Genomic DNA, 14,726 nt, shown 5'->3' with positions numbered 1-14,726 from the left:
TTAATAAAAGTCTATCTTATATTATCTTAGTTCAGCGGTTTCCAACCTGTGGGCCGCCAAACAATTAGCAAAACATTATGATTTGTGTGGAAACATTTCTGTAAGGGAAACTTCTGTGTAGCAATGCAGTGGGAGTCACCGACTCAGGAAAGAGACACGGGAAGAGCAGGAGCTTTGATGTCAAACACTGATGGTTTATTTGGAGCTTCGGCCGGAGAATTCACATCACAAGTCCAAGAGCCAGAGGTTCTGACTTCACGGTAGAGTTGCCACGTCAAATCTGAAGAACTCTACCCATGTATTCAGCTAGTTCAGAGAGCATCATCAACATGCTGCATAACAAGATAGAACCATAACACCAGCTGACGCCAACAAGCAGGAACATAGAACCATAACACCTCTATCAGCTGACGTCAACAGGCAGGAACATAGAACCATAACACCTCTATCAGCTGACTCCAACAGGCAGGAACATAGAACCATAACACCTCTATCAGCTGACGCCAACAGGCAGGAACATAGAACCATAACACCTCTATCAGCTGACGCCAACAGGCAGGAACATAGAACCATAACACCTCTATCAGCTGACTCCAACAGGCAGGAACATAGAACCATAACACCTCTATCAGCTGATCCAACAGGCAGTAACATAGAACCATAACACCTCTATTAGCTGACTCCAACAGGCAGGAACATAGAACCATAACACCTCTATCAGCTGACGCCAACAGGCAGGAACATAGAACCATAACACCTCTATCAGCTGACGCCAACAGGCAGGAACATAGAACCATAACACCTCTATCAGCTGACTCTAACAGGCAGGAACATAGAACCATAACACCTCTATCAGCTGATCCAACAGGCAGGAACATAGAACCATAACACCTCTATCAGCTGACGCCAACAGGCAGGAACATAGAACCATAACACCTCTATCAGCTGATCCAACAGGTAGGAACATAGAACCATAACACCTCTATCAGCTGATCCAACAGGCAGGAACATAGAACCATAACACCTCTATCAGCTGACGCCAACAGGCAGGAACATAGAACCATAACACCTCTATCAGCTGACTCCAACAGGCAGGAACATAGAACCATAACACCTCTATCAGCTGATCCAACAGGCAGGAACATAGAACCATAACACCTCTATCAGCTGATCCAACAGGCAGGAACATAGAACCATAACACCTCTATCAGCTGACGCCAACAGGCAGGAACATAGAACCATAACACCTCTATCAGCTGATCCAACAGGCAGGAACATAGAACCATAACACCTCTATCAGCTGATCCAACAGGCAGGAACATAGAACCATAACACCTCTATCAGCTGATCCAACAGGCAGGAACATAGAACCATAACACCTCTATCAGCTGATCCAACAGGCAGGAACATAGAACCATAACACCTCTATCAGCTGACGCCAACAGGCAGGAACATAGAACCATAACACTTCTATCAGCTGAAGCCAACAGGCAGGAACAGGGAGACAGAACACTGAGAGCACAGCAGCCAAGGTTACGAGGTGTGTGTGCTCAGTCAGGACAGTTTGAACTGATCAACTGGGACAAAGTTATGGGCCTTGGAAAAGATTTCCCCAACAATTTCATTATTACAATTTTTTTTTTTTTTTAACCTCCTTTCTTAATCGTCCATCAGAACTTTATTTAGCCTCCGTATTGTTTACGGTTGAATGTGGGCTTGCGGAAACACAACTGTCTCTCCTATACATTGCAGCAACTTTTACATGTGAAAAACGAACCAACCAGTGTGAGTTTTTACATTGTTTTACATAATCTGTTATCTATAACCTGTGAAACTCTCCCCTCAGGTCCCTGGATGCCCCGCGGCGCTCCCTCCTCGACCGCGCCGTGCGTCCCGATGGCCGGCAGTTGACCCCGTCCCCCAGGATGACGCTGCGCGAGCGGCTGAGAGAGAAGATCTCGGCGGCTTTCTACCGCCACGGGCTGCTCTGCGCCTCCTACCCAGTTCCCATCATCCTCTTCACCTCCGCCAGCATCCTCACCTGCTGGTAGGTGTCCTGTCTTTGTGTTTCTTGACATGGAGGAAAGGTTTTCTTGTTTGGAAATGCTTCAGTAGAAAATACAGGTAGTCGTGTTGGAAACCCAGAAAACTATTTGAAACTGGGGATAGGGAGGCGCAATATATTTATATAAGACTAAATATCGCCTTTTTAATGGATATCTTAAAGTCATGTTGCCTTTTTAATGGATATCTTAAAGTCATGTTGCCTTTTTAATGGATATCTTAAAGTCATGTTGCCTTTTTAATGGATATCTTAAAGTCATGTTGCCTTTTTAATGGATATCTTAAAGTCATGTTGCCTTTTTAATGGTTTAAAAGCCTGCATGATGGCAATGTGATGTTATTATCAGATTTGTGTATATTTTCAAGCTGTTCTATTAGTTGCCTCTTCCAATTTATCCTAATAATAGCACCAATGATCCATAATGCTATATCAATATTGAGGTGTTTGATCAGAAATATTGTGATATTTTCTTTTCTTCATATCGCTCAGTTCTAACTGGTTGTGTTCAAAGTAAAATTCAACGCTTTTAGATGCATCTAAATTAGCGTTGCATAAAGTGAAAGTAAGATAAACATGGGGTTTTGATTCTCTGTGACCAATCAGACTGCAGGGTTTTAAAAGTAGCTTTTCACTTTGAGATTAGATGGTACTAAAAAAGTTCCAAGCAAACTGTACTATCCGCAACTTTTTGGAAAACCAAATAAGAACAAGATGAGGCATTTAATGTAGAAAGAAAGACATTTTTGAGAGGGACTGACAGTGGTTCTGGTGTTTGACTCCAAACAAGTAGTGTCTGCTTTAAGCCCCTGACTCAATTAAAACTCAAGTGAAAAGCTGCTCTCCCATGCAGACTGACTGAATTGAAGACAGAGGAGACAAGAAACCGGCTCATCTCATCCGGCCATCTGCACACACACACACACACACGTCACACACACACACACACACACAAAACAGCCCCCTGCCGACACCACCGTGCAAACATTCCCTTAACACACACACATCTCTACTCTTGCTTAATCTGTGGTCAAAAGAGAGGACACAGGTCAGAGAGTTGGGCCGCAAAGACATTGTACAACAATCTGAAACGCACACATGCACCTGCTGCGTGCCGTCGTCAAACCACCTCACAGTACGGGGGGGGGGGGGGGGGGTCACCACGGCTGACCACCTCCCGAGGCGAAAAGAGCTTGTCGACGGGGATGTTAAAGGCAGCATTTGAGACGAGGGCTGTGAGAAAATGGCCCTGTGAGAATGGGAGGCCTGTCCCTCCATCTGCCTGTCAGGAGGGGGGCTGGCTCCGCACAAAAGAGGCCTTTGTGGAGGTACAGTGACCCTGCAGAGTGGGGGGGGGGGTCGGGTGAGGGAGCGGGGGAGAAAACAGAAAGGGAGAGGAAAGGTTTCCACACAAACTGCATGAAGCAGATTCCTAGAAGGGAGATATTTGTTTGTACTAACGATCAGCACAACGTGACTGCGTGGACGGTGATAGTGTTACTGATCAATAACAGTGACTCAGCAAAAACGTAATCACCCACTCCTCAGTTTTTAGATCATTTTCCAGACCCTCACAATCTCTCTTGCAGTTAAAACATGATAACAACTTGATCTTAAACATTTAAACATGTGTTTATTATCAAACAAATGCATTTTCCTCACTCCCAAAACACATCAGAGATACGTTATATTTTTTAAAAAATCATGTTTTATTGGACATGTTACCATATATTCTTATGTTTATATCAATATTTCTATTTTATTATATATATTTTTTGGTCATTTAACTTCAAGATCTCATGTTTAGATAAATATTGTATTCAATTTTTTATTTATTTTATTCTTAACTGGAGCAACTCTCACAAAACCCACTTTTTCCGGATAAATACATTATTATGTTTCTAAAGATGATTCATTAATGTACCCCTGATGGGTTTAGTAAATCACTTTTTCAATTGGAGATTACACAATGGCCTTTTTCATGTGCGCCAGTTAGGGCTGCTCAATTAATCGTATTTTAATCGCAATTACGATTTTGACTTGCAACGATTATGCAACATCATCGAAATATGATAATACATCATATTATATTATTAGGGCCGGGACTCGATTAAAAAAATGAATCTAATTAATTAGAGGCTTTGTAATTAATTAATCGAAATTAATCGCATTTTTAATCACATATAAATATTTGACCTAAGAACAGTGAGAAGCAATTTTTTTCACATGGATTTTAGTATACCATTAGGCGCATTCACACCGCAGTACTTTTCCCACAAAGGTTCATGAGAACTTAGTTCATGAGAACTCTTTGAACCTGGGGGTGGATTAGGCAAATGAAGTCGCTGACGTCACTTCTTCTTCTTCTGCTTTGGGTTTACTGGCAGGCCGCAAACCACTTCACGGCGTATACTGCCGCCCAAAGTCCCCGGCCGGAAGTCCCCGGAGTTGGGGACTGGCTTCAGTAGAAGCTGCTGGGAGTCCCAGCAGCTTCTACTGAAGCCTTCCGAGTAAATCGCCAGAACGCCGACACCTCCTTATCTCCACCGCTCCCATGTTTTATTTTGTGTTGCCATAAGTTAGTCTCTCTGCGTTTCTGCGCTGGGCTAATGCTAATAATGCTAATGCGAGGATAATAAAATGGCGGCTTCACAAAACTTTTTGCGAGTTTTACGGGGCGTGGTTTGCAATCCGCCCAGCCAATCAGACATATAGCTCTTTTCTCACAAGAGAGCCGTACGAAAGTCCCTGCTCTCTAGCAGCTCTCTGCTCTCTAGCAGGGACTTTCGTGGGGGTAAAAAGGTTCTCATGAACTAATTTTAGTACCGGCTCTTTTTGGTGTGAACGTGATAAAAGAGGCTAACGTCCACGCTAGCTTCCACGCTAGCTGCTATATGTTTTGCATTGAGGTGATACTTGAGGCTTGATGTGCTGCGGTGATATGCGAATTGCTTTTTGCATAATTTGCACACAACCGTGCTCTTAACGACGCTTCCATCCGTCCGTTTTTTAAAACAACATTTCCCACTGTTGTTCACTGTGGTTTGTTGTTGTCTGAAGTCATGAACGTTAGTTGGTGCTCCAGTATAATCGGTACGCCTGAAACTCATCCAGTGAGAAACGTTCCGCGGTGCAAAAATAAGTGCGATTAAAATGCGTTAATTTTTTTAACGCGTTAATTTTTGTGTAATTAATTAATCTTAATCAACGCGTTAAAGTCCCTGCCCTATATATTATATTATATTTATTTATTTTTATTACTTAAAAAAAATAAAATTCTTTTTAAATAAATGTAAATTAAAAATTTTTAAATGTAAATTAAAAATTTTATTTTTAAATAAATGTAAATAAATGTCAAAGTAAATCAAATCAAGTTTTATTTATATAGCACATTTATAAACGATTTTTGGTCGAGCCAAAGTGCTGTACATATAATAAAAATAGCCTACAGTAGAGACACTTTACAGCAAATACAACAGCACAGATTGTTCAGAATATCAGTATGAGAAAAACGACACCCTCTGTCCTTAGACCCTCTGTCCTTAGACCCTCTGTCCTTAGACCCTCACATCATACAAGGAAAAACTTCCAGAGACAACCCACAGTTTAAGGGGAACATGGGAGAAACCTCAGGGAGAGCAACAGAGGAGGGATCCCTCTCCCAGGACGGACAGACGTGCAATAGATGCCGTGTGTAAATCGAAGAGATAATACATTTTACAGCATATAGACCGAATGTTAGGAAATGCATGTGTCTGTAATAAGAAGATGATTACTAATAATAGTAATAAATGATAATCGTTTTTAATAATCGTGATATCAATTATTGACCCAAATCATCGAGATTATGATTTTTGCCATAATCGAGCAGCCCTAGCGCCAGTATGCTACTGAGTGATTTAGGTGGTTTTCAGCTACTGAATAATGTCTTAAAAAGCCTTTCATGGCAGTTTCAGATAACAAAAATCAGTCCGCAGCACAATTAGCTCAGTGCAATTTGCCCTAAAAGTAAACAAGAGCAAAAGGGCAGTAAATAGAAATTGTAACATTGTGTGTATTCATCTTGTTTATCAGTGAACAACACTGCAGATTAGACTTCATATCAATGTAACACAGGTCAAACACACACACAAGTAGACCTGCGCTACTTCATTGTCACATCTCAGCAATGAAAGGGTATCATAAAGGTGTAAGCCTCCGCGTTTTTGATTTGCACATAGTTGAAAAGCTCTTATTACTTAATTTACAAAGTGTTAAAGCTCTTAGTTTGTAGTGCATGCCTTCTGTCTTTTCTATTGTTTAAAATAAAGAAAGGACTAATCGCTTTTTCGAAATTCTAGCTTTATCTTGGCATGGAGCCTTTAAAGAACACATTTGTTTAACAAAATGTTGACCCGACACAAACACCTCCTGTAAATGCTGATAATGTCATAATAATACGTGACTAATGTCAGTCTGACACCTAGGACGCTAATTCTTCATTGCTAAAAGTTTCCTCTAACCTCTGATTGTGGTTTTGGATAGCTGGTGTACATTCTCACTACTGTTTTTATATACAGAAACACTGTTTGTATAACTGTAAATGATTTTTAAGATAGGCTCTTTCCATCTCTCCTACCTTCACTATAAGCTCTCCTACCTTCACCATAAGCTCACCTACCTTCACCGTAAGCTCACCTACCTTCACCGTAAGCTCACCTACCTTCACCGTAAGCTCACCTACCTTCACCGTAAGCTCACCTACCTTCACTGTAAGCTCACCTACCTTCACCATAAGCTCACCTACCTTCACCATAAGCTCACCTACCTTCACCATAAGCTCTCCTACCATCACCATAAGCTCTCCTACCTTCACCATAAGCTCTCCTACCTTCACTATAAGCTCACCTACCTTCACTATAAGCTCTCCTACCTTCACTATAAGCTCACCTACCTTCACTATAAGCTCTCCTACCTTCACTATAAGCTCACATACCTTCACTATAAGCTCTCCTACCTTCACTATAAGCTCTCCTACCTTCACTATAAGCTCACATACCTTCACTATAAGCTCTCCTACCTTCACTATAAGCTCTCCTACCTTCACTATAAGCTCTCCTACCTTCACTATAAGCTCACATACCTTCACTATAAGCTCTCCTACCTTCACTCTAAGCTCTCCTACCTTCACTATAAGCTCACCTACCTTCACTATAAGCTCTCCTACCTTCACTATAAGCTCTCCTACCTTCACTATAAGCTCACCTACCTTCACTATAAGCTCACATACCTTCACTATAAGCTCTCCTACCTTCACTATAAGCTCACCTACCTTCACTATAAGCTCACATACCTTCACTATAAGCTCTCCTACCTTCACTATAAGCTCACATACCTTCACTATAAGCTCTCCTACCTTCACTATAAGCTCTCCTACCTTCACTATAAGCTCTCCTACCTTCACTATAAGCTCACCTACCTTCACCATAAGCTCACCTACCTTCGCCATAAGCTCTCCTACCTTCGCCATAAGCTCCCCTACCTTCGCCATAAGCTCACCTACCTTCGCCATAAAGCTCTCCTACCTTCGCCATATGCTCTCCTACCTTCGCCATATGCTCTCCTACCTTCGCCATAAGCTCTCCTACCTTCGCCATAAGCTCACATACCTTCGCCATAAGCTCTCCTACCTTCGCCATAAGCTCTCCTACCTTCGCCATAAGCTCTCCTACCTTCGCCATAAGCTCACCTACCTTCGCCATAAGCTCACCTACCTTCGCCATAAGATCACCTACCTTCGCCATAAGCTCACCTACCTTCGCCATAAGCTCACCTACCTTCGCCATAAGCTCACCTACCTTCGCTATAAGCTCACCTACCTTCGCTATAAGCTCTCCTACCTTCGCTATAAGCTCTCCTACCTTCGCTATAAGCTCACCTACCTTCGCCATAAGCTCTCCTACCTTCGCCATAAGCTCACCTACCTTCGCCATAAGCTCTCCTACCTTCGCCATAAGCTCTCCTACCTTCACCATAAGCTCTCCTACCTTCACCATAAGCTCTCCTACCTTCACCATAAGCTCTCCTACCTTCACTATATGCTCTCCTACCTTCACTATATGCTCTCCTACCTTCACCATAAGCTCACATACCTTCCCTATAAGCTCACCTACCTTCGCTATAAGCTCTCCTACCTTCGCTATAAGCTCTCCTACCTTCGCCATAAGCTCTCCTACCTTCACCATAAGCTCTCCTACCTTCACCATAAACTCACCTACCTGCACCATAAGCTCCCCTACCTTCACTATAAGCTCACCTACCTTCACTATAAGCTCTCCTACCTGCACTATAAACTCACCTACCTGCACTATAAGCTCTCCTACCTTCACTATAAGCTCACCTACCTTCACTATAAGCTCACATACCTTCACTATAAGCTCACCTACCTTCACTATAAGCTCACCTACCTTCACTATAAGCTCACCTACCTTCACTATAAGCTCACCTACCTTCACTATAAGCTCACATACGTTCACTATAAGCTCCCCTACCTTCACTATAAGCTCACCTACCTTCACTATAAGCTCACCTACCTTCACTATAAGCTCACCTGTCAGCTAAGTTTTAGGGTTACTCAACACTACCATCATGTAATGAATACAGACAGACAGACAGACAGACAGACAGACAGACAGACAGACAGAACAAGCAATGAGTGGTTTGGTGCTCTGAGGGAAACTTGTTTCATAAAAGAGCCACCCATTGGCAGGGGGAAAGAGGAAGGGGTCTGTCCAAGAAGCACTTAATCTCAGGAAAAGCCTGAGGCACTGGTGTCGTGTTTTCTTAAAGTGTTGCATAACACACACAGCACACACATGTGTATCGGGTATCTGCTGCTAATAACTGATGTGCAGCCTCACAAACACTAAGGTCTGATCGTGTTTCAAATTATAGTATAAGGCTCAGTGGTTAAAGCTGGCAGCTCATATGAAGCGTGTACAATTTCAGGCAATATCCCTCTATCTCCACTGTATCTCTATTAAAGTCTCTTTCTGGCCCAACATTTTAAAAACAACAAAAATAATGCTTAGAAAAACTTTAGTCTTTATTTTTCATACGCACAAAACCTACATCGTAGTTGTTATACATAGTGTAATAGACATAATGATGCAAACAGGTTGAAGGAATGAGAAGCCTATAAACATGTAATGTAGAATAAGAGACAAAATGTGATTACAAGCTTTAAAGCAGAATAGATACTGTATACTGTAGTTGTATATAAATAGAGATAATGGTCGTCTGTTGCAGCAATAAGTGAAATACGAGTTTAACTTAAACATTGTTGAAAGCATTTCCTCCTGAGAGCTTTAATATTATTTAAAACTTGTGTCTCATATCCGTTTTGTCCCCTTTGTCTCGCAGCTATCCGTTGTTGCGGCTCCCCCTGCCTGGGACGGGTCCCGTTGAGTTCACCACGGGGGGGGCGAGACTACAGCGTCCCTTCCCATGAGCCTCAGGGAGACCTCGGAGAGCGGCCCGACTGGGTAAGAGCAGATTTATTTATTTGTTTATTCCACACATGGCAGTTCTTTTAAAACAAAGCATGTACACTTATACTGGTTGTTTTTATATACCGCAAAAGGTGGAAAGGAGCAGGGAGAAGAACATCTTACAAAAAAATAACAAAAATGAAATAACCATAAAAACTCAAATAAAAGCAATATTCTTTCAGTCACAGTTACTCACTATTACGGAAACATAAAACCAGAACACAATCAAGTCAACTTCATACTGTCTAATTATTACACTTTCTTTATACATTTTCTTAAACATAAAAATGTTCTTACAGCCCTTTAAATCATTCGGCAAAGAATTCTACTTCTTTGTTCTTTTAGATCAGGGGTGGGGAACCTTTTTCCTCTCAAGGGCCATTTCAATTTTTTCAACATCCTCCGAGGGCCGTACAAATTATTGACCTCTGCTTAAAAAAACTAAAATCACAGCCCACTCATTTCACCTTTCTTTCATGCTGTGCAAAGAAAAAGCAACCTCTTAGTCCAGATATGTCACCATGACTCGATGCATGCACGTGCACGGTGTGGCATGAACACCAAAACAGAAAGATATGGACACAAGATGTGTGCAAATGTATTTAGTTTCATGTGGACATGATTTAAGTGGGGGGGGACCTAACCTCCTCTAGGGGGGTCCGGGGGCATGTTCCCTCGGGAAGATGTGTTTTTAAATGTTGAAGTTCAAAGCATCAATCTGGTGCACTTTGAGAGCAACATTAAGAGATCTATGGATACATCTCTCAACACCCATATGAAACACAACTGTAAGCAGATTTTCTTTTTCTTTATGGATATTTTACAAATCACTCCCTTTTAAACTTTATTCTTGTTTATTAATAACAACTTTTTTTTACTGTCATATAGTATTTTATACCTGTTTACTTTATTCTCTTATTTTTTTATAACTATAATGGTCATATAAAGATGTGCCTTTACCTCACTGGTCGTAGAAAAAGCTTCTTATATTCGTTAGCATTGCTAGCTAACCAGATGCTAATAACAACAAAGTTATTGACTGTATGATCAGTGTGACAGATGAACAGATCGCCACTGGGCTTACAACTAAAGACACAGACATGCAGAAACTGCGGCATGTGTACGGCTCCTTATGGGTACTGCAATTTCTGAAGTGCCGGAGCGACGTTCTGGTGCTCTCCGTCAGAACTGCACCCCTGTTAGACGAGACATATACCACGTGATGACACGTTAGGCTCGTGTTGTGTTCAAGGACCCTGACCGTGGCCAGGAAAAACAGGCACTCGCTTGTTTAATTTTTTTTGCGGTCTAGATTTCTTTCAGTTTTTTCTTTTTTGCGTGTGTTAATAAATTACCTCGAAGGCCGTACCAAATGTTCTCGCGGGCCGTATACGGCCCGGAGGCCGGAGGTTCCCCACCCCTGTTTTAGATAAAGCACACGCAGAATATTCCATTATTCTTATAATGAGACTCGTAAGTAGGCCTGTCACGATAATTAATTTTTTCGGACGATAAATGTTCCCGGAAATTATTGCGATAAACGATAATATTGTCGGCACCGTTGTAAGACCATTTTAGACCACTGACATAATGATAATATATAATAATAATTGAAGTACATCCTTTCAAACAGAACTTTTTTATTGAACATTCAACATTGCAAATGAAATGTGAAATAATATTCAAATATATAAATGATATATAATAAATAAAACAAATTAAATTATAAAAAAATAATTAAATCACACACAACCAAAACAATCAATTAAATAGCCTCAGGCTGGAAAACAGAGCTCTCTCTCATATACAGTGGGGCAAAAAAGTATTTAGTCAGCCACCAACTGTGCAAGTTCTCCCACTTAAAAAGATGAGAGAGGCCTGTAATTTTCATCCTAGGTACACTTCAACTATGAGAGACAGAATGGGGGGAAAGAATCCAGGAAATCACATTGTAGGATTTTTAATGAATTAATTGGTAAATTCCTCGGTAAAATAAGTATTTGGTCACCTACAAACAAACAAGATTTCTGGCTCTCACAGACCTGTAACTTCTTCTTTAAGAGCCTCCTCTGTCCTCCACTTGTTAACTGTATTAATGGCACCTGTTTGAACTCGTTATCAGTATAAAAGACACCTGTCCACAACCTCAAACAGTCACACTCCAAACTCCACTATGGCCAAGACCAAAGAGCTGTCAAAGGACACCAGAAACAAAATTGTAGACCTGCACCAGGCTGGGAAGACTGCATCTGCAATAGGTAAGCAGCTTGGTGTGAAGAAATCAACTGTGGGAGCAATTATTAGAAAATGGAAGACATACAAGACCACTGATAATCTCCCTCGATCTGGGGCTCCACGCAAGATCTCACCCCGTGGGGTCAAAATGATCACAAGAACGGTGAGCAAAAAATCCCAGAACCACACGGGGGGACCTAGTCAATGACCTGCAGAGAGCTGGGACCAAAGTAACAAAGGCTACCATCAGTAACACACTACGCCGCCAGGGACTCAAATCCTGCAGTGCCAGACGTGTCCCCCTGCTTAAGCCAGTACATGTCCAGGCCCGTCTGAAGTTTGCTAGAGAGCATTTAGATGATCCAGAAGAGGATTGGGAGAATGTCATATGGTCAGATGAAACCAAAATAGAACTTTTTGGTAAAAACTCAACTAGACGTGTTTGGAGGAGAAAGAATGCTGAGTTGCATCCAAAGAACACCATACCTACTGTGAAACATGGGGGTGGAAACATCATGCTTTGGGGCTGTGTTTCTGCAAAGGGACCAGGACGACTGATCCGTGTAAAGGAAAGAATGAATGGGGTCATGTATCGTGAGATTTTGAGTGACAACCTCCTTCCATCAGCAAGGGCATTGAAGATGAAACGTGGCTGGGTCTTTCAGCATGACAATGATCCCAAACACACCGCCCGGGCAACGAAGGAGTGGCTTCGTAAGAAGCATTTCAAGGTCCTGGAGTGGCCTAGCCAGTCTCCAGATCTCAACCCCATAGAAAATCTTTGGAGGGAGTTGAAAGTCCGTGTTGCCCAGCGACAGCCCCAAAACATCACTGCTCTAGAGGAGATCTGCATGGAGGAATGGGCCAAAATACCAGCAACAGTGTGAATACCTTGTGAAGACTTACAGAAAACGTTTGACCTCTGTCATTGCCAACAAAGGGTATATAACAAAGTATTGAAATTAACTTTTGTTATTGACCAAATACTTATTTTCCACCATAATTTGCAAATAAATTCTTTAAAAATCAGACAATGTGATTTTCTGGATTTTTTTTCTCATTCTGTCTCTCATAGTTGAGGTGTACCTAGGATGAAAATTACAGGCCTCTCTCATCTTTTTAAGTGGGAGAACTTGCACAATTGGTGGCTGACTAAATACTTTTTTATATATATATATATATATAAATGAATAAATATGAGCACACATTGTCTCACAAGCAAAACAAACCTCCATAAAAGAGCAGTCAAGTGTACAGTCGACTGTCTGAATATCCGAAATCTGTATCAATCAAAGATTTCGAGCAAGGAACATCAACATGTTTGCATTGTCGGGCAAATGCATCTTTGATTGCAAACTGTAGGGAAGGTGGGGGCTCTCGAGCTGCCGTGTTTGCTCCCAGCTGGGGAATGGGGTGGTTGTGTTTCAGGTGCAGTTTAAGGTTGGTCGTATTGCTAGCTTTTGTTGCTACCTTTTTAAAACAAATGCGACACACCGCCCGGCTCATTCAAGTCCGTAGGTTCGCCTCGTTGATTTGGCTTAAATCCAAAATATTCCCACACCGGAGATGTGGTGTTAGGTTTTGCAACCACTTCCATTTAACTTCAAATGCCCCTCGAGTAAGTCACACGTGCTTGTCGCTATATTGTGTGTGTGTGTGTGTGTGTGTGTGTGTGTGTGTGTGTGTGTGTGTGTGTGTGTGTGTGTGTGGTGTGTGTGTGTGTGGGTGTGTGTGTGTGTGTGTGTGTGTGGTGTGTGTGGTGTGTGTGTGTGTGTGTGTGTGTGTGTGTGTGTGTGTGTGTGTGTGTGTGTGTGTGTGTGTGTGTGTGTGTGTGTGTGTGTGTGTGTGTGTGTGTGTGTGTGTGTGTGTGTGGTGTGTGTGTGTGTGTGTGTGTGTGTGTGTGTGTGTGTGTGTGTGTGTGTGTGTGTGTGTGTGTGTGTGTGTGTGTGTGTGTGTGTGTGTGTGTGTGTGTGTGTGTGTGTGTGTGTGTGTGTGTGTGTGTGTGTGTGTGTGTGTGTGTGTGTGTGTGTGTGTGTGTGTGTGTGTGTGAGCCCCGCCTCTCACAAGCGCGCCTTGCCGGCAGACACAACGCGAGCGCGCATGCCCGGCAGACACAGCCCGTCTGGCTAAAATGCCAGTCACATCATTATTTAAACAAACACGCATGTAAACGGCAATTTATCGAGCTCAGAAAAGTAATCGAGTCCATTTTTATTTATCGTACGATAAGTCAATTTATCGATTATCGCGACAGGCCTACTCATAAGCACTGTACACAAAAGACTTGCACATAGACATGTTTATAACTATTTGTTCATAATTATCTAAGCTACTGCGTGTTTTACTGTTTCTTTCTGGTCTTTTCTTGGTCTTAGCAATGTATTTATATTATATCGATATTTAGAAATAAGACTAGATGTATTCCTTATACTTTGGATTTCGTATCAAATTAGTGGCTTTTCCAGGATGTTTAAAGGCTCCATTACAGTAACCTGATATCATTTTCTCGACATACCAGACTTTTCTATTATTTATCATTATAACCAACTATCATATCTGTATTTATCATTTATTTAATTATGTAAATAGTTTGTGAAAGCAAGCCTCACTTATCAATAGCAATATATCTGATCCGTGTAAATCATCTTTATTTATCATGAATTTAATTGTGTAAACACCAGTTGTGAACCCCTATAATGGCGCGTCTCCACTGCAGGCCTCGCTCGGTTTGGTTAGGCCTTATTAGGCCCGGCTCACTTTAATGCTGCGTTTCCATTACAGTTTAGGAACTGGGGCAGTAACTATAGTAACGCAGTGTAGGCGGAGCCGTGACGTCATCTTCAATGAGAGCCCCAGAAAAACAACACAGCCGTTAGCTCTTAGCACTCAGAGCTCACAGC

General features: G+C 41.9%; 1 protein-coding gene across 1 annotated transcript in view; it reads left to right on the top strand.

Moving 5' to 3' along the window:
• scap (SREBF chaperone) overlaps window positions 1-14,726 on the top strand; it is a 65,876-nt gene that overhangs the window by 9,091 nt on the left and 42,059 nt on the right. The window contains 3 exon segments of the mRNA XM_034239832.1: window positions 1,847-2,047; window positions 9,464-9,518; window positions 9,520-9,585. Coding sequence (XP_034095723.1) covers window positions 1,926-2,047; window positions 9,464-9,518; window positions 9,520-9,585 — 243 coding nt within the window. The 5' untranslated portion in view covers window positions 1,847-1,925.

The sequence above is a fragment of the Gymnodraco acuticeps genome, unplaced genomic scaffold (assembly GCF_902827175.1).
Source record: "Gymnodraco acuticeps unplaced genomic scaffold, fGymAcu1.1, whole genome shotgun sequence".
Taxonomy (NCBI): Eukaryota; Metazoa; Chordata; class Actinopteri; order Perciformes; family Bathydraconidae; genus Gymnodraco; species Gymnodraco acuticeps.
Note: the sequence above shows the minus strand (reverse complement) of the source record. Positions and strands in the feature narration are given on the sequence as shown.